General features: G+C 48.7%; 1 protein-coding gene across 3 annotated transcripts in view; it reads left to right on the forward strand.

Annotated features, from left to right (window-relative positions):
- The window catches only part of Acvr2b (activin A receptor type 2B), a 39,372-nt gene extending 16,388 nt beyond the window's left edge, over window positions 1-22,984 (forward strand). For 2 of the 3 annotated variants that reach the window (XM_028856392.2, XM_028856390.2), the window contains exons 2-11: window positions 5,101-5,308; window positions 5,650-5,759; window positions 5,884-6,035; window positions 6,113-6,256; window positions 9,670-9,813; window positions 10,032-10,180; window positions 11,961-12,075; window positions 13,328-13,466; window positions 13,552-13,682; window positions 14,201-22,984. In XM_028856392.2, the coding sequence (XP_028712225.1) occupies window positions 5,101-5,308; window positions 5,650-5,759; window positions 5,884-6,035; window positions 6,113-6,256; window positions 9,670-9,813; window positions 10,032-10,180; window positions 11,961-12,075; window positions 13,328-13,466; window positions 13,552-13,682; window positions 14,201-14,395 (1,487 nt within the window). In that variant the 3' untranslated portion in view covers window positions 14,396-22,984. The remainder of the gene's footprint in view (window positions 1-5,100; window positions 5,309-5,649; window positions 5,760-5,883; window positions 6,036-6,112; window positions 6,257-9,669; window positions 9,814-10,031; window positions 10,181-11,960; window positions 12,076-13,327; window positions 13,467-13,551; window positions 13,683-14,200) is intronic. The other variant, XM_037208034.1, reaches the window with a different exon arrangement.
- Window positions 22,985-23,401: the final 417 nt, after the last annotated feature.

The following is a 23,401-nucleotide window of genomic DNA, read 5'->3' on the forward strand; positions in this document are numbered from 1 at the left end:
AATGGTTAGGGCATTTCTGGCTCTCCCAGAGGACCTGAGTTCTGTTCCTGGCACACAAACACTACACCACGTTTTTTTTCTTTGGGGTATGTGTGTGTGTGTGTCTTACTTTTTCTTTTCTAGGTGTTGGGCATTAAATCCTGGGTTTTGTGCATACTTTGCAAGCCTGGTACTGTTCTTGACAGGAATAGGCAGGTGAATCTCTGTGAGTTTAAGGCCAGCCTGGTCTACATAGTGAGTTCCAGGACAGCCAGGGCTACAGAGAGAAACCCTGTCTTAAAAAATAAAAATAAGGGGGCTGGAGAGTTGGCTCAGCGATTAAGAGCATTGCTGATCTTCCAGAGGACCTGGTTCAATTCCCAGCGCTCATGTGGCAGCTCATAACTGCCTGCAACTTCAGTTTCAGGGAATCTGGCACCTAAACACAAATAAACATGCAGGAAAATGAGTGCACATGAAATAAAAATAATTAAAAAATAAAAATAAGGCCAGGCAGTGGTGGTGCATGCCTTTAATCCCAGCACTCGGGAGGCAGAGGCAGGCGTGTGAGTTCGATGCCAGCCTGGTCTCCAAAACGAGTTCCAGGAAAGTCGCAAAGCTACACAGAGAAACCCTGTCTCGAAAAAAACCAAAAAAATAAATAAATAAATAAAATAAAGTAGAGATAAACAGATTAGACATAGTGATAGAAAGAAACAGTGAACTGCAAGTAAGATCTTATTGGGCAATATGAAAAAGGGGTAGGCAATGGTCACTTTGCAGTCAGCTGGATTGAGTTAAGAAACAACCTAGGCCATTCATGAAGCACGCAATTGGTTGTGTCTGAGGGTATCTCCAGAGAGGTTGGACTGAGGGATGTCCAACCCTGGATCAGGACTGGCTTCCTGGCTCCCTTAGGTTGCTTGTGAGGTATTTGGTCACAGTGATGAGTAAAGTAGCTGATGTGGGTATTTTAGTCTGTGGCTGCTGCTGTAACAAACAATACCACACACTGGACAATTTATAAGTAGTTGAGGCTGGTAAATCCAAATGACTAACATTTAGGGAAGGCCTCAGTGGTGTCCTTTCATGCAGTGGAAGAAATCACGTGGAGAGTGAGAGAGGTGAGGTGGGGGTGTGTTTATAAATCCCATGATCACCAACCTACTCTGTGCTGTGACATTAGTTCATCCGTGAAGTAAGGGCCCCCATGACCCATTCATCTCTTAAAAGCCCCCCACCCCACCTTTTCTTGAGGATTAAGTTTTCAATACAAGTCTGCACACAATTGTAATCCAGGGAGGCTAAGACAGGAGGATCACAAGCCCGAGGCCAGCCAGGGACACAGAGTGAGATTGTATTCTAGAAAAAGAAGCAAACAAAACATTTGTAGCATTTGAATCCCCAAATGGTTAGAAATCTCCATGTTTTGGTGTGTGAAAGGTCCCTTGTAAGCGCATGTGCTGGAATACTGTTTCCCACGGGTGGCGCTGTTTTCAGAGGTTCTGGAGCCTTTGGGAACCACAGCTTAGCTGGAAGAAGTGGGTCACTGCAGGTGGCCTTAAGGTGTGGTAGCTCAGCCCTCCTTCAAGCCTTGTGCTGCTTCCTGACCCACCCCAGTGAGCAAGCATTCTCCCGACCTGCCCTTGCTGCAAGCACCCCCGAGACTTCCCTCAAAAGGCAGCTAATATGCCTGGCCTCAAGATCCCATTTTAGCAGCAAAAAAAAAGCAATCTTGGCTGTATAAACCACAAATAATGTTTTAGAGATAGATACAGGCAGCAAAAATATTAAATACTGAATATGATGCATTAAAAGTTCATTCCCAATGAAGATCAATTATTAATGAAAACTGAAAGGTGGTGGAGTTAAACCAGTCACTTCTGGGAGAGGTGGCCGAAGGCCCTCTTAACTCAGCCGTTCCGCATAAGAGCTACACTTCAACGACCAGCTTACACTAGTCTAGAAGTGAACCTTAACTTCCAGGCCAGAAGTGGCAACACAGGGTATTTTAGAAGGTGATCCTTGTTGGCCAGCATGTGGTTACTGTGCATGAAGTGCATGTTTGATCACCAGAACTGCACGGGAAAAAGAGAAACGAGAAAACACAAATTTAAACCATGAGTGCGTTAGGACTCACGTCGGGTTTAAAGAAAAGCATTAGATTGAATTGTAGAAAATAAAAGTGGGCAGAAAGCTTTAAAATGAAAGTTGGGAAATAAATTGAGGAAACACTACAGGAAGTGTCCCGGGCACGTTAGCACTAGAGTTTTTTGACAGCAGTCGTTCCCAGGGAAGGTTTGTAGTCGGGAAGGTACCATGTGTGTCACGGGAGCCTGGATGAGGTTGTGACTCAGTGAGGCTGCTTGAAAACTGGAGAAGAATTTAGCAGTATCTACCGAGTCGAAGGTGCTTAGCCTCAGTGTTTTCGAGAGGGAATACCCACAAAGGAGCCCACGAAGGTCGTGAAACTTCGAGATGCTTTGTTTACATCACTGCTCGCTGTACGTAATCCGAGGGTCCAGCCAGAGAGCAAATGAAGCTAGGGTGAGGTCACTCTGCCGACCATGGCTCCAAAGCACAGGCCCACTCAGGGTGGGTGTCAGTCCGGATGGCACACAAATACAGGTGGAACTCAGAGACCTGCCTGCCTCTGCCTCCGGAATGCTGGGATTAAAGGCGTGCGCCACCTCCGCTGGTTGAGTAATGGATTTTTTTTAAAGATTTATTTCTATTTTACGTGTATTGGTACTTTGCGTGCATGTGTACCGTGTATGCAGTGCCCGTGGAGGCCAGAAGAGGGCATTGGATCCCCTGGAACTGGAGTTATAGGTGGTTGTGTGGATGCTGGGAACCAAACCCAGTCCTCTGCAAGAATAAGTGCCCTAACCACTGAGCCATGTCCCCAGCCCCAGGGTAAAGGAGTCTAAGATAAACACCACTGCAGTGTTCATGCACGTGTGCTGTGTGCATCACATGCTCCTCATGCTCCAGCCCCTCCCCCCTTCTCTCCTTCAGGTCCCTGTCCCTAGCTGCCTTGACTATGGTCCTGGGGACCAGTGGAAATGTAGCTGTGTAGGGGTCTCTCTTGTTGGGATGGGTGAGCAGGCAGGGCCAGTTGGGGAGACTCCTGACCTGGCTGCAGGGGATGTGGGCGGGAGGCCTTCATCTATTAAAAGGCTAGGTGGCCTTGTGGTTGGAATTTTGCCATAGGCTATAAATAGCCAGTGTGAGAGTGTGAAGAAAGGGAGCCTGGGAGGAGAGAGGAAGTGGGCGGCCCCTGGGTCTCCAGCTGGCAGTAGGCTGGGTGTGGTGTGGGAGGGGTGTGGAAAGTCACATGGGATGCAAAGCTTGCGGGCAGGCTTGGTGTGAGGCCTGGACTGGAAGGCTCTCCACAGCCTTAGGAACGGACTGTCAGTCACTTCTCCATAGTGTGGCTAGGTGACTTGCCCCAGGCGCACAGCTGTGAAGATGCTGGCTGTAGGGCTTGCTGTGAGCAGGCCTGGCCAGTTGCTCAGGTGACATCCTGAGCCTTTGGGTCCTACCTAGAGCCTTGACGTGGATTTCCCAGGAAGTGCAGAGGGCTCCTGCCTGACAGTGGCCTGAGAGGAGCTGGGCCAGCCTTAGGCCCGCTCTGTTTATGTCCCCAGTGTGGCTCCTCACCCTGAACAAGGGCTGATTGTTGTCCAAATGGAGGTGGATGCTCTCCTGAGCTGGAGGTTGAACCTAGGACACCGTGGAGCCAAACATCCGTGAAGTCCTGGGCTCGCCCTAAGTTTGTGTAGCCGGTGCGTGGCTTCATATTGAAGCCATCTGTTCTTAGCCCTTCCTTTCAAAATCTTTCCCTAACCAGTGCACCCACAGCGCTCTGTCCTTGTGTGTCTACCCCATCTGTTCAGGGTCAGCTTTCCAGTCTTGTGGGGGAAGCTGGGCACTAGGAGGCAATGGCGGAGGACACATACAATATAGCCTTCTGTGTCTCAGCCGGGCATGGTAATGTGTGTCTTTAATCCCAGCAGAGGCAGGCCGATCTCTGAGTTTGAGGCCAGTCTGGTCTAGAGTGAGTTCCAGGATAGCCAGGGCTGTTACACAGAGGAACCTTGTTTTGATAAACCACACACTAATAATAATAGTAATAATAATAATATAATATTAATAATGTCTACTTCTCATACAAGTGTTCACGGTGCGGACGCTGTCACCGTGCCCTGGGATTGCTGGGGTTATTTTGCCCACGCTCTTTGTATTCGTCTGATAGTCCCTGCTAACATGGCTGCTGCTGTTCTGTGGGACTCCAGGTTGAAGAGAAGCAGGTCTGTACCTGGACTGGGTACTTAGCTCAACTGCCAGCTACTGCCACAGTAGCCTGGGGTATGTGGGCAATAAAGGTGCCACCCAGGCTCCTGGCACCTTTGGAAGCTGGGGTGCTGGTGGGCCGAGGAGCAGAGGGGCTGAGTTAATGCGATTTCCTTTAGGGTTTCTAGGGTTCTAGAAGTGAGGTAGTAAATCCACCCCTTGTTGAGAGGTCCTGTGAGGTACCAAGACAGCCTTCTTTGATGCTGTGTACTCTTTCTTATCCTACATCTGTAGGTTCATGGGGTCATTGTGGGCAAACAGTTGGGACTGTGGCTTGTGGGTCGGGTTGATGAGAAAGATTGGGTGAATGAGGCTACGCTAAGTCGGAGCGTTCAGCAGTCTGGGTGGAACTTCTGTGGGGAAAGAACGTGCAAGAGTGGATGGAGTGTGTCTGGGGTGTTGGCCAAACCCAGCTGCAGAGTTGGTCTGTGATTGCAGCTTAGCCCTCCTGTCTGAGAGAAGTGCCCCTTGGTGATCCTGAACTTTCCCCTTTTCAGAAAGCTTAGATATTCTGCAGTACCAGGTGAGCACCGGGCAGGAACAGTGCAGGAAGGCCCCTGATTACTGGCCGGTGTGGGCGGGGGACTGAGGAGGAAAGACTAGTCTGGACTTCTTCCTAAGAGCTGTTAGATGTGTGGGTGGAAGGGGGTCAGCGTCGAGGGCAGAGGGGTGAGTTAGTGACTCCTACAGGTGCCTTCAGCACGGCCTCGTTTACCGGTTACTAGCCACCGGCACCTGCTCAGCGTCTCTCCTCTCTGGGCACAGGTTCCGGGCGCGGGGAGGCTGAGACGCGGGAGTGTATCTACTACAATGCCAACTGGGAGCTAGAGCGCACCAACCAGAGCGGCCTGGAGCGCTGCGAGGGCGAGCGGGACAAGCGGCTGCACTGCTACGCCTCCTGGCGCAACAGCTCGGGCACGATCGAGCTGGTAAAGAAGGGCTGCTGGCTGGATGACTTCAATTGCTACGACAGGTAGGTCCTGCGCTGGGCGCGCTCCCCTGCCGAAGCCCGCCCCGTGCTCGCCACCCACCGAGGGCAGGATGTCTGAGCTGGAAATGGTTTCCGAGGCAGTGCCAGGATCCCAAGCCCCTGTACTGTGTTTGCTCTCCTCAGTTCAGGTTTCAGTGCCTGGCTGTGCCTGGCTGTGCCTCGGCTGTGCCTGGCTGTCTGTCTTAGGCTTGGGTCACTCTGTAGGGGAAGTGGGTCCACCCACCTGCTGGTGTTCCCGGGAGCTGCTCTGACTGTGGGGAGGGGTCTGGGCGAGCCCTGCCTTCCCCGCCCTGGAGTTTGTAACATGGACTCTGGGCTTGCAGGCAGGAGTGTGTGGCCACTGAGGAGAACCCCCAGGTGTACTTCTGCTGCTGTGAAGGCAATTTCTGCAACGAGCGCTTCACCCACCTGCCAGAGCCTGGGGGCCCAGAAGGTGAGGAGCCCGTGGAAGGAAGGTTCTAAATGGGACACTCTGGAGCCAGGGGGGGTGGTTGCAGGGCCCACTGGAGGGTTGGCGTGGGCGGGCTATGTGACACAGGGCTCCATGTGTCCCCCAGTCACGTACGAGCCACCCCCGACAGCCCCCACCCTGCTCACGGTGCTGGCCTACTCGCTGCTGCCCATTGGGGGCCTCTCCCTTATCGTCCTGCTGGCCTTCTGGATGTATCGCCACCGCAAGCCTCCCTACGGCCACGTGGACATCCATGAGGTGAGGCGGTGTCAGCATGGGACAGGGCAGGGAGGAGGAATGGCTGGACAGACTCCCGTTAGCCCTTGCTTTCCCAGGATCCTGGGCCTCCACCTCCATCCCCGCTGGTGGGCCTGAAGCCACTGCAGCTGCTGGAGATCAAGGCTCGGGGTCGCTTTGGCTGCGTTTGGAAGGCTCAGCTCATGAATGACTTTGTAGCTGTAAAGATCTTCCCACTCCAGGTGAGCTTCTGGGGGGCATCCAGGCCATCTTCTCTCACTGCAGTAGAGTCTCAACCATAGGGCCATCCATGCTCGCTCCTGATCACGTGGTGAGAGTCCATCAGAGGATTAGGGTCAGATGCTGCCAAACTTTGACCCATGTTGGTTGGGGTTTTGCTGTTTCTTCTGTGTATGTGACTTACATGTTCATGTAGGCACAGGTGTGTGTGTGTGGAGGCCGGAGCTTGACACTTGAGTGTTTTCTTTTATTGCACTCCCCCCCCCTTTTTTTTTGAGACAGAGTTTCAGTATGTAGTCCTGGCTGGCTTGGAACCCACAGAGATCTACCTGCCTCCACCTCCCACATGCTGGAATTAAAGGTGTGTACCACCATGCCTGGCTCTCCACCTTTTACAGATTTTTTATTTTTTGTAGTCAGATGTCTTCCTGTGTCCCACCTGGTCTCTGTAGCCACTCAGTCCCAAGTAAACACACAGAGGCTTATATTAATTACAAGCTATATGGTCTATGGCCCAGGCTTCTTGCTAGCTAGCTCTTTCATCTGAAATTAACCTATTTCTATTAATCTGTGTGTTGCCATGTGGCCATGGCGTTACCGGTCTGCTGGCGTCTTGGGCAGCAGGCTGGCATCTCCCCAACTCCACCCTTCTTGTCTCTGTCTTCCATTTGAGTGTCTCGCCTAACCTTATTCTGCCTTGTCATTGGCCAAACAGCTTTATTTATCAACCAATGAAAGCAACACATATTCACAGTTATAGAAAGACATCCCACAGCACTTTCCCTTCTCTTTCTAATCAAAAAGGAAGGTTTTAACTTTAAATAGTAAAATTATATATAACAGTTATCAAGCAAGAATTACAGTTACAATATCTAGTCTATTTGTATTTGGTAAAATTAAAGAAAATATTCTATCAATCCTATATTTGTGAGTCTAAAGTTTTATATTTAATTTACCTTTTATCATAACTAAGGAAAACTATAATTATAACTATCAGTCTTCAACTCCATCAAAGACCCTAGAAGAATATAATATTACCTAAGTAAACAGGAAGTGCATTGTAAGCAACTTCCAAAACTCTAGAAATGACAGAGACAACATCTGGCTGCCTGGACAGTCACCCAAAGTTCCTCTGCAACATTGGGCATCCATCTTCAGCAACATTGGGCATCCATCTTCAGCCTACAGGCCTAGAGTCTCCGGCAGATTTTTTTAGTGAAGCAGGAAATTTGAAGGATTGTCTCACCTATTGACAAAGTTCATCAGTCGCTTTCCTCTGTGTCCTGCAGAATGTCTGGCAGTATCTTCTGTGAAGCAGGAACCTGAAGGACCATCTCACCCTGTTTAGGCAAAGTATAGTGGTCATTTTCCTATGGGTTCTGTATGTTCAGTTTATACAACATACTGTCAAGCAGTCCAGGCAAGAGCAATTTCTTGCCCAAATGGCCAGTTTTGCCAAGAAGAAGATAAACTCCATATGGAGTGTCTTAAATGCCCATCTTCCTCTTTGAAGTAAATTGGTTCTGCCAGAAGCAGACATGTCTCACTGTCCAGAAAAGTCTAAGTTTTGAAACATTTTAAATGCCATATTCTGTAGGTCTTTGAAGTATTTGAAGATTATCTACCTAATTGAAATATATCTATGTATACCTAGAAAACTTAACTAACATGACTGTAGGTTTGATTATCATAGATGAGTAATTATTCATTTGTATTTCTTAATTATACATTATAGTTTTAAATGAATTACATAAGCATAATACCTTAAACAAGAGTATATATATATATATTACATATACAAGAAATATATATACAGTATAACAAAATTAACTTTAAATTTGTATCAATAAGCTAAAATCAATAGCAATGTGAAACATTTCAAACAAGTTGTTGCTCTTTAAAAGTAGATTCAATAATCTACCCTTTCATCCTATCATATCTGTATCTCTTTTTCTTCTTTAGAAAGAGATTGCATTTATAATTAACCCCCTTTAAATAAAAATAAACATTTATAAATAATATTTTGAGAATCTGGGCATAGCTTTTCATACTAATTCCTGCTGATTGGGGGTGCTGGCAATCTTATGGGGATCCTGAGAAAATTCAAGATAATGGTCAAGTCCTGGGAAGACTGGCTATAACCTTTGTTGATAGATACCATTTGTCAAGGTTCAGGAGGTCTTGCTTGATCAAATCTGATCCATCTTAACCTGGAACAAATCCACAGTTTCTTTCCTGTGGAAACAAAAGCAGAGTGTCCTTTCCAAAGTAACATATCCTTAGATCCAAATTTTGAAGTCAAGATACTTTTAAAATACATCTCCTCCCCTTTTAAGAGGTCACATACAATGGCAACAAACACTGCCTCCTTTGGGCAGTATATAGCCCAAGCTATATATGGGCAGAGCAAATATTTATTTATTTATTTATTTATTTACTTATTTATTTATTATTTATACAGTGTTCTGTCTGCATGTATGCCTACTTGTCAGAAGAGGGAACCAGATCTCATTATAGATGGTTGTGAGCCACCATGTGGTTGCTGGGAATTGAACTCAGGACTTTTGGAAGAGCAGGCAGTAGCCAGTGCTCTTAACCTCTGAGCCATCTTTCCAGCCCCCAAATTTTTAATTTTTATTTATTTTTAATAAAAAATATTTATTTTTATGTGTGTGGGTATTTTGTCTGCATGTATCTGTGTGTACCACATGCATACCTGGAACCTGTGGAGGCCAGAAGAGGGTATTGGATCCCTGGAACTGGAGTTATAGACAATTGTGAGCCTCCATTTATGTGCTGAGAATTGAACCTGGGTACTCAGGAAGAACAGCCAGTGCTCTTAACCCCAGAGCCACCTCTCCAGCTCCTTACTTTTTCATTTTTTTGAGACAAGGTCTCTCACTGAGCCTGGAGCTCACTGATTGGATAGACTAGTTTGCAAGCAAGTCCCAGGGACCCTCTGTCCCTGCCCCTCCTGCTTCTAGCACTGGGTCACAGGCTGACATACACTTGACTTTATGTAGCTGTTGGAGATCCGAACTTGGGTCTTTGTGCTTGCCAAGCAGGCTCTTTACCTCCTGAGTCATCTCTCCAGCCCCTGAGTTTGGTTTTTGACATTATGATCTCCTAAGAGGCTTCAGACCCAGGCAATCCCAGTAGTTGTTGCCCAAGACACTTAGAAGGTCGAGCACCTGCTGGCTGGCACTGGACACCCCTCTTGGTGTTTGTGATCCCGTTTGTAAATCAGGGTGCTGGTGTCAGCCACCTCAGAGGTTGTGGTTGGTCTGGTTCTCCAGATGCCTTTTGCAGGTGCTGGGGCTGGGAAGCCAGGGACTGGGCATGGAGATGGGTGTGTTGGGTGGCTGTGCCGCTGTGGGGCTCTGAGAGGCAGGACTGAGCTGCCTCCCTGCCTCAGGACAAGCAGTCGTGGCAGAGTGAACGGGAGATCTTCAGCACCCCCGGCATGAGGCACGAGAACCTGCTGCAGTTCATTGCCGCCGAGAAGCGAGGCTCCAACCTGGAGGTGGAGCTGTGGCTTATCACAGCCTTCCACGACAAGGTGAGCTACCCCACCAGAGAGACCCCAGTGAGACAGACAGTTCTCATGCCCCTGCCTGCGTCAGGCGCACCTCTCTCCCCCAGTCACGTCTACGGCAAGACTCCCCACTCTGCCCACTCGGCACTTTCGCAGTGAGATGTTCCTCCTGGGACTTGGCTGGGTCGCATCTCGTTCTGCATTTGGAGCCTTTGCCCACAGTCTGTGCTGCCTTCTTTTAGGGCTCCCTCACGGATTACCTCAAGGGGAACATCATCACGTGGAATGAACTATGTCATGTGGCAGAGACGATGTCACGAGGCCTCTCATACCTGCATGAGGATGTGCCCTGGTGTCGTGGCGAGGGCCACAAGCCTTCTATTGCCCACAGGTATCTGGGTTAAGGAGGCCCCCCCACCCCCCCACCCCTGATATGTGTTGGAGTTGCCCAGAGGGCTGGTGTTGGACACCAGAGGTGCCTCCCCTTCCTGAACGTGTCTGTGGTGTGTGGGAGCAAGCCTGGCCTTCCCGTGTGCTGGCGATGGCTAGCTTTCCATGTCAGTGTTCTGGAGCCCTCTACTGGGCACACCAGGAAGTGCTAACTCCTTTAGGAGAGCTGTTCTCAGATTTTGGTCAAGACCATTTTGTATCCTTAAAAAGACTCTATTTATCTAATCTATGTAGGTTATGTTTGCTGATGTTTACTGGTGTACAGCACATGTGTTTGGTTATGTATCATGATGATGACATTATACTGGGATTGAAGGCAAATGATACATTATTACAAAAATGATTTGACCTCACAGGGCTCTTAAGACTGTCTTAGGGAGCTTGGGGATTTAGCTCAGTGGTAGAGCGCTTGAAGGCCCTGGGTTCGGTCCTCATCTCCGACAAAAACAAAAAACAAACAAACAAACAAAAAAACTGTTTTAGGATCTTTTAGGACTTCTGAGCCATATCCTTTTTTTTTTTTTTTTTCTTTTTTTTTTCCCAGACAGGGTTTCTCTGTGTAGCCCTGGCTGTCCTAGAACTCACTCTGTAGACCAAGCTGACCTTGAACTCTGAGATCCACCTGCTTCTGCCTCCCAAATGCTGGGATCAAAGGCATTTACCACCACCACCCGGCCATACTTTTGTTTTTTGAGTTAGCGTTTCATTATGTAGCTCAGGCTATCCTTGAACTCATGACTCCTACAGCCTTCCAGACTCTGGGCTTACAGACATGAGCCATCATGCCAGCCTTGAGTCACTCCTTAAGAGCCACCTAGTTGTGTGCTATTAAATGGTACACAGTGGAGCTGGGTGGGTAGTGCACACCTTTAATCCCAGCACTAGGCAGGAGCAGGAGCAGATGAATCTCTGTGAGTTCAAGGCCAGCCTGGACTACATAGTGAATTCTAGGTCAACCAAGGCCACACAGTGAGACCCTTCTCAACCTCTGCCCCCTCCCCAAGAAGACACTGTTCTAAATGCTCAAGAAATGCCAACTCACTGAACCTTGTTTGGGCAGATGAGGTGGAGCTGTCCTTGGCCCGACCGCACAGGTGAGGGAGCAATAGTTGATGCAGCTGAATCAAGGCCCCACACTCCTTCAGTCTGGTCTGTGACTGACGGAGGGGCTCCTGGTGGTGTTGACTCTTGCATGTAGTTCAGCTTAACAACAATGCTTAGGAAGTGTTGGGGTGACCAGGCGAATCTGTAGTCCTCAGTTTAATGTTCACAGCAAGGCTGCGATAGAAGCTGGGAGGATGAGGACCGCAGAGCTGAGAGCCTGCACACACTCTTGCTCTGCTCTGCCTGTGCGGCTTTGGCAAGCTAATTTTAAATTTGTGCTCCTTTCCAAATATTGTAAACTTCTTGGAAGACTCATATGCTGTGCCCTCTGGGAATTTACTGTCTGGCTTTTAGAACTGTGGTATAGGGTGTGCCCAGCTACCAGGATGGGAGCTGCTTACAGGCTCCAGCAGAAGCCTTCCGGAGAGGGCGGGTGAGGGACTCCCCTGCAGTTTTGCCTCCTGCCCCAGAGAGTTGCAGATGGTTTAAGCTGGGAGCTGCAAAGCCCAGCTCTGGTACTTTGAGAGCCATGTCAAGAAGAGGATCGTGATCCGTTGTCGCCTGGAAGCGGGCTGGGTCTTGATGCTGGGCTTCAGCGAGCCTGTTGGTCTCCACAGGGACTTCAAAAGCAAAAATGTGCTGCTGAAGAGTGACCTCACTGCTGTGCTGGCAGACTTCGGCCTGGCCGTTCGCTTCGAGCCAGGGAAGCCTCCAGGGGACACCCATGGGCAGGTAAGGAGTCTGGGTGGCAGGAGTAGGGGCTGGCATAGGGCTGATGCTCAGGGGATCAGCTGGGGCGGCTTTGGAGCTACCCGGGCACTTAGAACCAGGGCTCTTGTCTCACCAGCCGGGAAACCAAGGCCTGGAGGTTGGTGACGCTTCCTCTGGCCAGTCAGCTGAGCAATCCAGGCTCCCCACTTGGGCTTCAGCTGCTCCTCCTTGTATGTCTTTCTCTTTCTGTTGTAATCATTTATTTTTAAAAAATACCTTTAGAGTGTGTGTGTGTGTGTGTGTGTGTGTGTGTGTGCGCGCGCGCGCGCGCGCGCTTTAATTAGGGGACAACTTTAGGAAGCCAGTTATTTTTTTCAGAGCAGGTGGGTTCCTTGGATTGAACTCTGGTTGTCAGGCTTGGCAACAAGCAGCTTTCCCACGGAGCCACCCACCTGCCCTCAGCTGTAATTACTAAGTGAGATGAAATGAGAGGAAAGGTGCTGAGAATCCCAACCAAATGCCTACAAGAAGCAGTAAAAAACGAAGCCAGCAAGTCATTCTGGAGAGTCACTTGGTGTTTTTAAATGTGTTCTCACTGTTTTGTTTTGGCCTCTTAAATGTTGCTTTATTTCCTTACTTAGCATGTGTTTTCCCATTTGAATGTGGAAGCCTGAGGTAGTCACTGGGCATCTTCCTTGGTCATCTGCCACCTTGATGTTAAGGCTGGGTCTTCCGCTTGAGCCTAGAGCTCACCAGTTGGTTCAGCCAGCTGGCTCGGGGACCCCGCTCTGTCTCCCAGGTATTGGTGTTGCAGGCAGGCTGTATTTATGTGGGTTCTAGATATCTTAAATGTCCATTTTCACACTTGAGTGACAAGTACCAGAGGCGCTACGCTGTCTCTTCACTCTCTTGTTTATTAGAGGGTCTCTGTGTAGTTCCGACTGGTCTGAACTCTTGACTCTCTTGCCTCACCATCTAAGTGTCTGGCTTTGCTTCAGGCATTAATCTCGTAGAGTCCAAAGCCTCAGAATAGCTTGTTGGGATGCTCAAGGACCAGTGTAACTATTTCCTCAGTGCTGTCCCCAGTTTGTGATATTTTTACAGTTATCATCAGATAGAATCTTTACTCTGATGGAGGAGGGCTTTGCCTCAGAGGCTTTGTGTTTTGAATTCCTCTCTCTTCATCTGTCTGTGCACACAGGCTGTGGTTCTCCCGGCTTAGTGTGTGTTTGAGTGGTCTCTGGAGACCCTGTCCTCCCCTGTCTTCATGTAGGTTGGCACTAGACGGTACATGGCCCCTGAGGTGCTGGAGGGAGCCATCAACTTCCAGAGAGACGCCTTCCTGCGCATCGACATGTACGCCATGGGGCTGGTGCTGTGGGAACTTGTTTCTCGCTGCAAGGCTGCAGACGGTGAGTGGGTTCGCAGCCCTGGGTGTGCGGGGTTGGGAACCCGGAGCTGGGCCTTGTGTGATCTCACCAGCCTCTTACCTCTCAGGGCCTGTTGATGAGTACATGCTGCCCTTTGAGGAGGAGATTGGCCAACACCCTTCGCTGGAGGAACTGCAAGAGGTGGTTGTCCACAAGAAGATGAGGCCTGCCATTAAAGATCACTGGCTAAAGCATCCGGTGAGGGAGCTGGGTTCAGGAGACTTTTGAGGGGAGGGAGCTGAGGGGACCTGCCTTGTATGGCAGGAGCCTAGGAACAAGGGAAAGCTGCCATGTTCCCTGGACCCTAGGGAGGTATCTCTGAGGTTGTGGGGAATAAGGTAGGCCTGGCCTCCTTCTTGTCTCCACTGTGGCTCAACTGCTAAAGTTGGACCTTTGTGTTTGGGCTTTGCGTACTATTTGATTTGAGTCTGGTGCTCCAAGGCTAGCAGCTGCATCTGCCCCGAGGTACAGGAGTTCCTCTTCTTCCTGTGTTGAAGTTTAGTGAACATTCCCCTGGGGCTCTAAGGGAGGCCCAGACTCTGGGGTGACTAACAGGAGGGCAGGGGTCTGGGGGCCTGCAATCTGCAGCCTTCTAATTGACCTGCAATGGCTGTGACTAGGTCATGGGCTCTGTGTGATCCCCTGACACACCATCAGGGCTGCCCTCACTACGGAGCCCTAACAAGCATTCTTCTCTCCCTCCCACTGCTCTGCAGGGCCTGGCCCAGCTCTGTGTGACCATTGAGGAGTGCTGGGACCACGACGCAGAGGCTCGCCTCTCTGCAGGCTGTGTGGAGGAGCGGGTGTCCCTGATCAGGAGGTCGGTTAACGGCACTACCTCGGACTGTCTAGTCTCTCTGGTGACCTCTGTCACCAACGTGGACCTGCCCCCTAAAGAGTCCAGCATCTAAGCCTAGGATACGAGTGTCTCTCCAGACTCAGTGGATCTGAAGAAAAAAGGAAAAAAGTTGTGTTTTGTTTTGGAAATCCCATAAAACCAACAAACACATAAAATGCAGCTGCTATTTTACCTTGACTTTTATTATTATTATAATTATTATTAATAATATTATTTTTGGATTGGATCAGTTTTTACCAGCATATTGTTCTACTGTATCGCAAACAGCGGACACGTCAGCAGGCGTTGAGGTGCTGAGCTGTGAACGCGGAACCAGCGCCATGCTGCAGAGCCTCAGCCACCTCCTGTCCTTCGGGATCCATTTCCGCCAGCGTTCTCTTTGTCGTCTCAGAATCTGTAACACAGAGAAACCTGTCTCCTGTCTTAGGAAACTCAATGCTGCAATCTCTACTAGAGGAACCTTTGAAGACTGTTACATGAACATACCCTTCCTCAGAAGAGGGTCCCCACCCTTTACTTTGTGTTTCTCCCTTTCCAGGCAGTGAGCTTAAGAAATGGCAGATGTGTCTTCATGGAGCTAGTGGGTGTCTTCCTGACCCAGCAGAGGGAAATGAGATGAGGAGGATGCTTTAGACTGATGTTGGAAGGGAGGATGTTCTGGGGAGGGTTTGGAGCAGAGCTACACTGGACGTGGGCACATTTGGAGCAACACTCTTGGTATGGAGACTGTTTTCTCAGGTAACAAGGGATTGAGGGTAAGGACCTTATGGGGCCGAGCAGTAATAATAGCAAGCACAGGGTCTGGAGAAAGTCCAGGAGCAGGGTCAGGCTGCCCCCCTGCCCAGTTTCTTCCTACTGACATGGGCTTGGCCACAGGAGGAAACACTGCCTGCTCTTGTGTTAGGATTAGGGGAGGGTATGACAGTTTAGTGGACACTCTTCATTGGACATGATGCTGTAGATCTCTTTCATGGAGGAAATATTGAACTGCAGTTTCTTCTTGGCAGTTTGGGGAAATGCCCGTGGTGCCCCCTGCACAGTGTGGGTGGCCCAGGGGATCCCTGGGTGGGGACCTTGCCGGCCTGCCGCTCTGGCTTGACCCCATGCAGCAGAATTACTGACTCCTTTCTGAGGCTCATGGACATGGCTTTCTCCAGACCCTTTAAAGTGGTGCATATTCTAAAACTGTTTTTCTATTACGCCATAACCTTGCTCCAGGCGCTGAATGTTCCTAATGCTGCTGTTTCGACATTGGAATTTTTTTTTTTTTAATTTATGAAACATGCTAATTCTTTTTCAGACAGAACACACACATCCACATATATACACATACTTTACTGTGTGGCTTCCGAGGTTTAAATTTTAAAAAGTAAAAGAAGTAACTTCACGACCACAGACCACCTCAAACCAGAAATACCTCAGAATTTTCTACTTGTGTATGTTTTATTAATTATATATTTTGTTAGTTGTGTTGTCTTGTAGGAAGTATATTTTAATGTAAGTTGGCTTTTATGACAAGGAAGTTTAAAAGAAATAGAGAAAAAGGAAAAAGTTTGTGTCTTCTAGTCAGGACTACCATTTTTGTTTGATAAAAGCTCCCTTGTAAATATTTGTCGTCAACTGTAGGTGGCGGTCTGAGCTGAGTCTGGGCATCGTCACTCTGGTTTAGACCGTGTTATTTAAACAGCACATCTCTGTCTTGAGGGTAGGCCACTTCCTCCTAGGTTGCTTAGAGGGTCAGGTGTTGTTCTGTAAGTCCCCTGGGTAGTATTCAGGATGACACCCCTATTTTAACTTGGCAGAACCACAGCCCTCAGATCCACTCAGTAGTTCTTGAGGGTCCATTCCTTGGGCAGCAGGCAGACTCTGTAGTGCCTGTCACTGTGCCGTGAAGTCTGGGAGGGCGCAGCTCGCGGCTGGGCAGCTGCTCCCCCCTGCATGTCGTGTGTGGTGCCTGGGGCAGCCCGGGCTTGTTCTTTTCTGTGGGTATTTGTGCACAGGGTGCTGAGAAAGGCCTGCTGCCTTCCCTCTCAGACCTTGGCCTTTGTCTCCGTGGATCACTGTGGGCTGGCCAGCTAGGTAGGGGACGTGGACTTTGTTTCTGTGAGTTATGTGGGACCCCTCCTCCCCCATTTGGTTTTGTGCTATGGTGTTTTCTTCTCTCAGAATACTTTTTTCTAGCAAAACAGGTCTTACAGCAGTTGCTTTTCTTTTCACTTCTTTCTTTAAGGAGCTTTAAATATTTATTGAAAAGTGCCATATCTTCTTCCCTTAGCTTTCTCCTCAGGCAGTGGGGACCTCTACTTTTAACAAACCACTAAGAAATGTAGCTACTTAGCTGCAGGAGTGACCCAGTCACCAGTCGCACCGTGTGCCAAACAGTAAACCCAGCTTCCCTGTGTGACCTTGTGACCTGGGTGGGCTTCTCTTGTGTGCTGGTCTGCTTGTCATAAGCATCCTGGCCTGGCTGAGCTCTGTTGTGGGACATCCCAGTCGTGACACATTGCAGGCAGGGTAGGCCTGATACCTTTTCTGGGGGTGGCCCCCCTCTTTGCTGACCCAGTGTCCAGCCACAGCAGTGTCCATGCCAGGCTTTGCATTGGAATGGAGTGTCAGGAGGTGGAGCCTGTTTGCTGTGCCCTGGAAAAGGGAGTCTGGGTGGTGGTGTCTGTGAATAGGGGCTGGAGACCTCCTTGAGTTCAGGTAACACACCCAGTTGCCCATGCTGGAAGCTAGGTGATCTCCCAGGGTGTGGCCTGGAAACTTGGGTGGCCTTTCTTTTTCTTTTTCTTTCTTTTTTTTTTTCCTTCTTGTGTCCAGTTGGGTCAAGGGGCCTCTGCCTTGTGCTTTCCCACAGGTTTCATATCACTTCCCTTCTAGTCTCCTCTCCCCTAAGCTTTTTGAAAGACTGAGGAAGTCCGTGTGTGTGTGTGTGTGTGTGTGTGTGTGTGTGTGTGTGTGTGTGTGTGTGTGTAAGGGATGAGATAAGTCAGGGAGGAATGGCTAGAGATGCTTTCTTCTTCCGACACTGCATGTTGTGGTCCAAATAGGCTCCTGTGGCCGTGGGCTTTGGCGGAGAATGTTCTGGTTGAAATACCTGTGATAATAGGCAGTCATTTGTTGCCAGAGATTTCTGTGAATATGTCAGAGAAGGACAAAAGAAGCAGAGACAGGGCTGCTGAGTTGTGGGGCTCCGCAGAGGGAGGACCCTCACTGACGGGATGGCAGGAAGCCTAGGGGCCATCATTGGCATCTGGGCTGACGGGCTGGCCTGGCACCGTGCACACCAGATGCAAGGGCAAGTGCTGGCTCTTCTGCTCACACATCCACAGCAAAGGGCAGATCTGTTTCTCATCACTAGGCTACCAGGCTTGCTGGGTGGGGCTGGGCCCGCCTTCCCGACGAGGCTTGAGCTGCTTCTAGCTTAGTGTAGGATGCTGCCACTCTGCTCCCTGGAGTTGGCCACACCTTGGCCCTCTCTGTCTTGCTGCTCTGCCCCGGGGCTTGGGCTTTATGAAGGATTTTAATTGGTAGCCAGCCTACAGATATTTGATGTTTGCCATGTGCTTTTTGGCTCATGTGGTGGTTCCTATGCTTAGCCACTTAGGCAAAGAAGTGACTGTTTTATACAGAGCTGGAGAACTGGATGGCTCTCTTACACACAGCATTTTACCTGTTTAGTGTGTGGTTTTACCCTGGTGTGTACTGCTGGGTAGGAGGACAGTTTGTTTGTTTTTCCTGTATAAGTAATACAGCAAAGCTACTGTGTTAGAAGTTGAATTCCCGCTGTTGTTCTCAAGACCTTCTTCATTAGATACATCCCAGAATCAGAGAGCAGCTTCCAGTTCATTCAGCTGGATCCTAAGCATTAGCTATTTCATCTTTTTGGACTTTTGGTAGCACAGCTTTGGAGAGATGATCAAGCCCCGGTCTACATTTCAGGAGTGGTAGATGACGCCTTTCCCAGAAGTTCAGCATGCTCTCCGACCATCCATCTGCTAACTAGAGAAGCAGCCAGAAGGGATGGTGGTAAGGTGTCCCTTTTCTCTCAGCTTGGGTGACATGAACTCCCCTTCATCACTGGCCGAAGTTGAGAAGTACTCAGCAGCTGGCTTGTTTGGCCTGGTGACAGATTTCAATCTCAGCTAACATTGGCCCAGTAATTCAACTGATGAGTTTTTCACCATCCAGATGATAAACTTTCTATGCATTCAGGATTCAGTGCATAGCTCTTTATGCGCAATTCTGGGTAGCTGTGTAGCAGCAACCCTACTGTGAATGTACCCTAGGCCTCTCGGAGGTTTAGGGAAGTGTTTTGGGATGATGATTTAGTTTTATAGGAAAAATAGATTAAGTTTAAAGCACTTCCTTGGGAATCAATTAGTTGACTCAACCACATTTAAAAAAATTAGTTCAAAAGGCCCGTAAGCTATCAATAAATCAGCCCAAGTTTTTTGGTGGGCTATTGGGACTTATTTGTGATTACTATAAATCACTGTTGGGCTGGTAATTTGAATTGAGATCAGGAATGCCTACATCTTTTTTTTTTCCTAAACCAATTTTTAGCGTTTTTCATGCTGGCGTCTTCCAGGTGTGAAGGAGGGGAGACTTTGCCCTAGCGGGGCTACGCGCATCTCCGTAGTGCCCAAGCCAGCGCTGCTTCCCCCGTCCATGGCAGCACCTGGCGGTGTTTCCTAAACGCCAGTGTGGGGCAATGGGCTCTGCAGGGCCTCCTGTTCTCCAGGCCAGCATCTGTAGACTCTCAGCTGAGTTAGTGGCTGCATTCAAACGGGGGGATCTGGACCTCTGCAGATGAGAGGTACTGTGTTCATTTGTAAACTTTGTGTCTGAGTTTACAGTTAGGAGAAGTGTGACCCCATTAGTTTTTTTGGGCAAGCAAAGGTGGGTTTTTTGTGAATGAACAAACCCTGCCTCAAGTCCTTGAGCATCCACGCTTGTTGCACGCCCGTTCCTGACGCCTGGCCGCTTTGCATCAGTGTTCTTAGAGAGTTGTAAATAAGAGTAGCTGTATGACAGACACCCCTTGAAGTTTCACTTTATGAAGTCTCGCGCCACACATGTGTTTGGTTCTGTCACTCGACAGTTGCTCCATACGTGTGGAAGTTGTTTTATACCACAGATTATTTTTATAAACTAGTGAGTTGAGTGAGAATGCTTCTGTAATCCAAGGCAATGAGCTTTACTTTCAGGATCACGCACACACTGGAGTGTGAGTGCTGGATGGAGCGTAGCGCTTGCACGGGTTCCTGAATACACTGGCAGCCTGGACTCCTTTTACCGGTCCCCTTGGCCCAAGCGCCTCTCACAGGGCAGTGATGTCTCTGCCCTGCTCCCTGCCTGTGGAGAGGACAGTGGCTGGGTGAAGGAGGAGCTTGTAGTGGGTTTGATTTCTGCTGAACAGAGGGTTCTGATGTTGGAAGTTTGTCTGCTCCTTACATAAGAGCTAGGTCACGATAGTGGGTTCGGAAGCGATAGGACAGAGCCGTGAGGGAACGGGTCTAGAGAAAGATGACATTGACGTGGGGATTTGGTGGCCTGAGTTCCACTAACCAGAACTATCTAGAACCAAACAAATTCTTTGGAAACGGTGGGGCACATGGATATAGTGACGGGATTAAGCGGAGAGTTCCCAGGAGTTTTGCCCCTTTTGATCAGGGATGCTTTCTGCTCTAACTGTTGTGAACCAGGAACCCACAGAGGAAGCTCAGAGCGGGGCGTCTTTCAGATGCCCGCAGAGGGTTTCTGTCAAGGCCTAGGCAGCCTTCATCTCACCTTTTGGATGGTTGCTTAGGTGAGACTTTGCATGGGGGACAGGGAGGCAGATAATTCAGTTAGGTCCTTTGTCCCATGGCCAGTTCTGAGGGCCAGCGGGAGGCCTCTTCCCCACCCGCTGCCTGCTGGCTCCAGCCTGCTGCTTAGAGAACTGCACGGACGGGGCGCTCCTGCTAAGGGATCCTTAGTGTGCGTTTTGAAACCAGCCCTGCCCCCTGTCCATCCTGGTTTAGAAGGCTCTTCTACTTGGGACACTTAGTTCCAGATCTGGCTGCGTTCTGGAAGCCAGCTCCCCCTTCTGATCCCCGTGAAAGAACACGTCTGTGCTCTGCGGCCGCCTGTCTTGGAATGTAATTCTGTTGTGCCTTTGTTTTTGTCGGCCACCCCTCAAAAGCAACTGCTGTAAGCCCTCTCCTTGTCTTTTCGAGCCCCGCCCCTTCCCTGTCTCCCCCTTTCCAGCCCTCATTTCTGGATGCACTTGTGTGATCCGGGTACTTTAAGAACCAGTTACCTCAGACCTTGTGTTGAACGGTGTCACCGTCTGGGCCCCCTCGATACTGCTGACTTACCACACATGCAGGAGGTCCACTGAGTGTGGCCACTGACTTGTTTTAAAGCAAAACTCTTCCCAGTGGACCCAGGGGCTTCTGCCAAGCCTGTCCTGGCGCTGTGGTGGGACTGGTTGGGAGTATCATCTGAACGGTGCTTCCTGTGTCCTGTGTGTTCTGCCGTGTTCAGTATTCTCACGTGTCTGAATAGGCAAAGCAACCTAACTGGCTGGTCTCCATGCAAATCAGCTCCAAAGATGAGCTCTTTGTAACACATTTCCAGTCGCTAGAGCTCAGACATAGAGCATTCCTTCAAACAGCAGGGTAGAAGCCCCCGTCCACTGCCACAGTGCGTTCTGGGAAGATGTCTGTAGTATACGTTGCTGTGGAATTAGGCCTTGTGGGATATGGCTGCTTGTCATTTTGATGTATTTTAAATAAATATATATATATATATATTTTTAAAGAGCCTTTTTTACCAGTTCAAAAAGCTTAATTAACCAGCTATCACCACATCTGAATTTTTGTCTCTGGGGCATAGACAGCAGGCTGGGATTAAAAGTGGTAACCCAGCCATGAGTTGCCTGCCCTGGGCTGTCCCGCTGACCATGGGACACCAGGGTCGGCGTGTTCCTGGTGGGTTTGAACTCAGCCCTCTGGGTGTCTCGTGTCGGCCCCCGCTGAGCGGACTGTTGCCCTCAGTCCCTGTAAGTGCTTTAGCCTAGTGGGGTTTTCCCAGAGCACTGCCACGAGTTAAGTGTATGAATTTAGCCAAATAATTTCTCCACAGGGAAAGCACGACAGAGACCAGAGTAGGGAACACGAGCTGTCGGAGGCCGCCCGGGAGCACGCGGTTCTCACATGGGCGAGCGCCCCCGTTTGACACTCCAGGGCCGTCAGCAAGAGCACAGCTGTCCAAATGCCAGCGGCTTGCTTTCCCTCAGTTGTTTTTTTTTTTCCAGAATTCTGTAAAAATGCAAAGAAAATTGAGTGGTACTTGAGAATTGAAGGAGAAAGTTACCGCAGATTAGAAACATACTTCTAGATTTCAGTACCATGACACAAATCCACCCGATGCCATTTTTCAGCTGTACAAGAGAATCTGCTTATGAACTTGACATGATCCCAATGGTGACGTCGAAGGCCAAATTTTTCACCTGTTACTATTTTTCCACATTTGTCCTTGAATCTGATTAGTGTTATGCAGTACTGTACACTTACCTTGCATCGAGTTTGATGTCGGTTCCTGTGAAGAAGAGCTTTTGGCACGCGACGGACAGTGAGTTAAAAACACAGCAGAGCAGGGGATTTGCAGGGACGGTTTTGGAACCAACAGAAAATGTCACTTTTTATTTACCATCTTATATATCAGTTTTACCAGCTACTTCTAAATTTGTACATTATTTGGAAGAAAAACTTAAGACTTGTCTAACTTAGTGGAGAATGTGTGTGTTGCCCTTAGGATGGGTAGCTAAGTCTCCCTGAGCTGTGTTATCTAACTTGTATATATGAACTGTAATTAAAAGTTTGGATTCATCTGTTTCTCAGAGTTGAACATGACGAGTCATTGCGAAGTCTGGAGGCGTGATTAGTCTGTGATTTCAGGCTGTAGACCTGAGGAAGCTCTCTCAAGTGCTAAAACTAAGAACTTCTAGTTTGGGGCTCAAATTCGATTAAGTACTGTTTGTATGCCAGAATATGTGAGGTGTAAATGTAGTGGGACACTTTTCACCCTTGTAGCTATAAAACAGACATTTTGTAGAACAGAAAATAGTGTGTACTACTGAATTAACAAAAGTTATACTAAAGTATCATGTCTTTAAAAAAAAAAATATATATATATACAGAGTTAAGCTTGTCGCTGTTACCCTGTCTGGATTTGGAAAGTGTGCTGATTTTTATATATATATATATTACACACACACACACACACACACACACACACACACACACACACACACCCCTATAATGGCCTGAAGCAGACATCCGCGTAACTACAGTTGCAAAATGCAAACATTCTGGAAAGAACATTGTATCATAGTTCATCCATTTGCAGTGGGTCTTTGCTCCTTTTCCCTGTGGTAATTTTAGAAACGAGTGTCAAGTTTGAAATTAGATCTGCTACATTGGGGTTTTGCTGCTGGAATTCTGCACTGGGTCCTCAAACAAACCGATGTGAATGTAGTTTTTCCCCCTGTGTGAAGGAGCAGCCACACCCCCAACAGAATAGGAGGAAAAATCTAGAACTATTTCAAGTTTTATCTTTTTGTATGTGAAAATAAATAACAATAAATAAAGTATCCTTGTCTTTTATTTTCTTTTTTAAATTTTGTGAATATCTCTATATATGTGTATTTGTATGCTATCTGTGTGTGGATGCCTAGGGAGGCCAAAACTGGTGATCAGATCCTCTGAAGCTGGAGTCATATAGGTAGTAGTGAGCCGACATGTGGGTGCTGGGAACTGAACTTGGGTCCTCTGGAGGAGCAGCAAGTGCTCTTAACCACTGAGCCATTCTGTCAGCAGCCCCATGGAGGGAGTTTGACACTTTTTTTGTTTTGTTTTGTTTTTTTCGAGACAGGGTTTCTCTGTGTAGCTTTGCGCCTTTCCTGGAGCTCACTTGGTAGCCCAGGCTGGCCTCGAACTCACAGAGATCCGCCTGGCTCTGCCTCCCGAGTGCTGGGATTAAAGGCGTGCGCCACCACGCCCAGCCTGAC

This window comes from Peromyscus leucopus, chromosome 7 (genome assembly GCF_004664715.2).
Source record: "Peromyscus leucopus breed LL Stock chromosome 7, UCI_PerLeu_2.1, whole genome shotgun sequence".
Lineage (NCBI taxonomy): Eukaryota > Metazoa > Chordata > Mammalia > Rodentia > Cricetidae > Peromyscus > Peromyscus leucopus.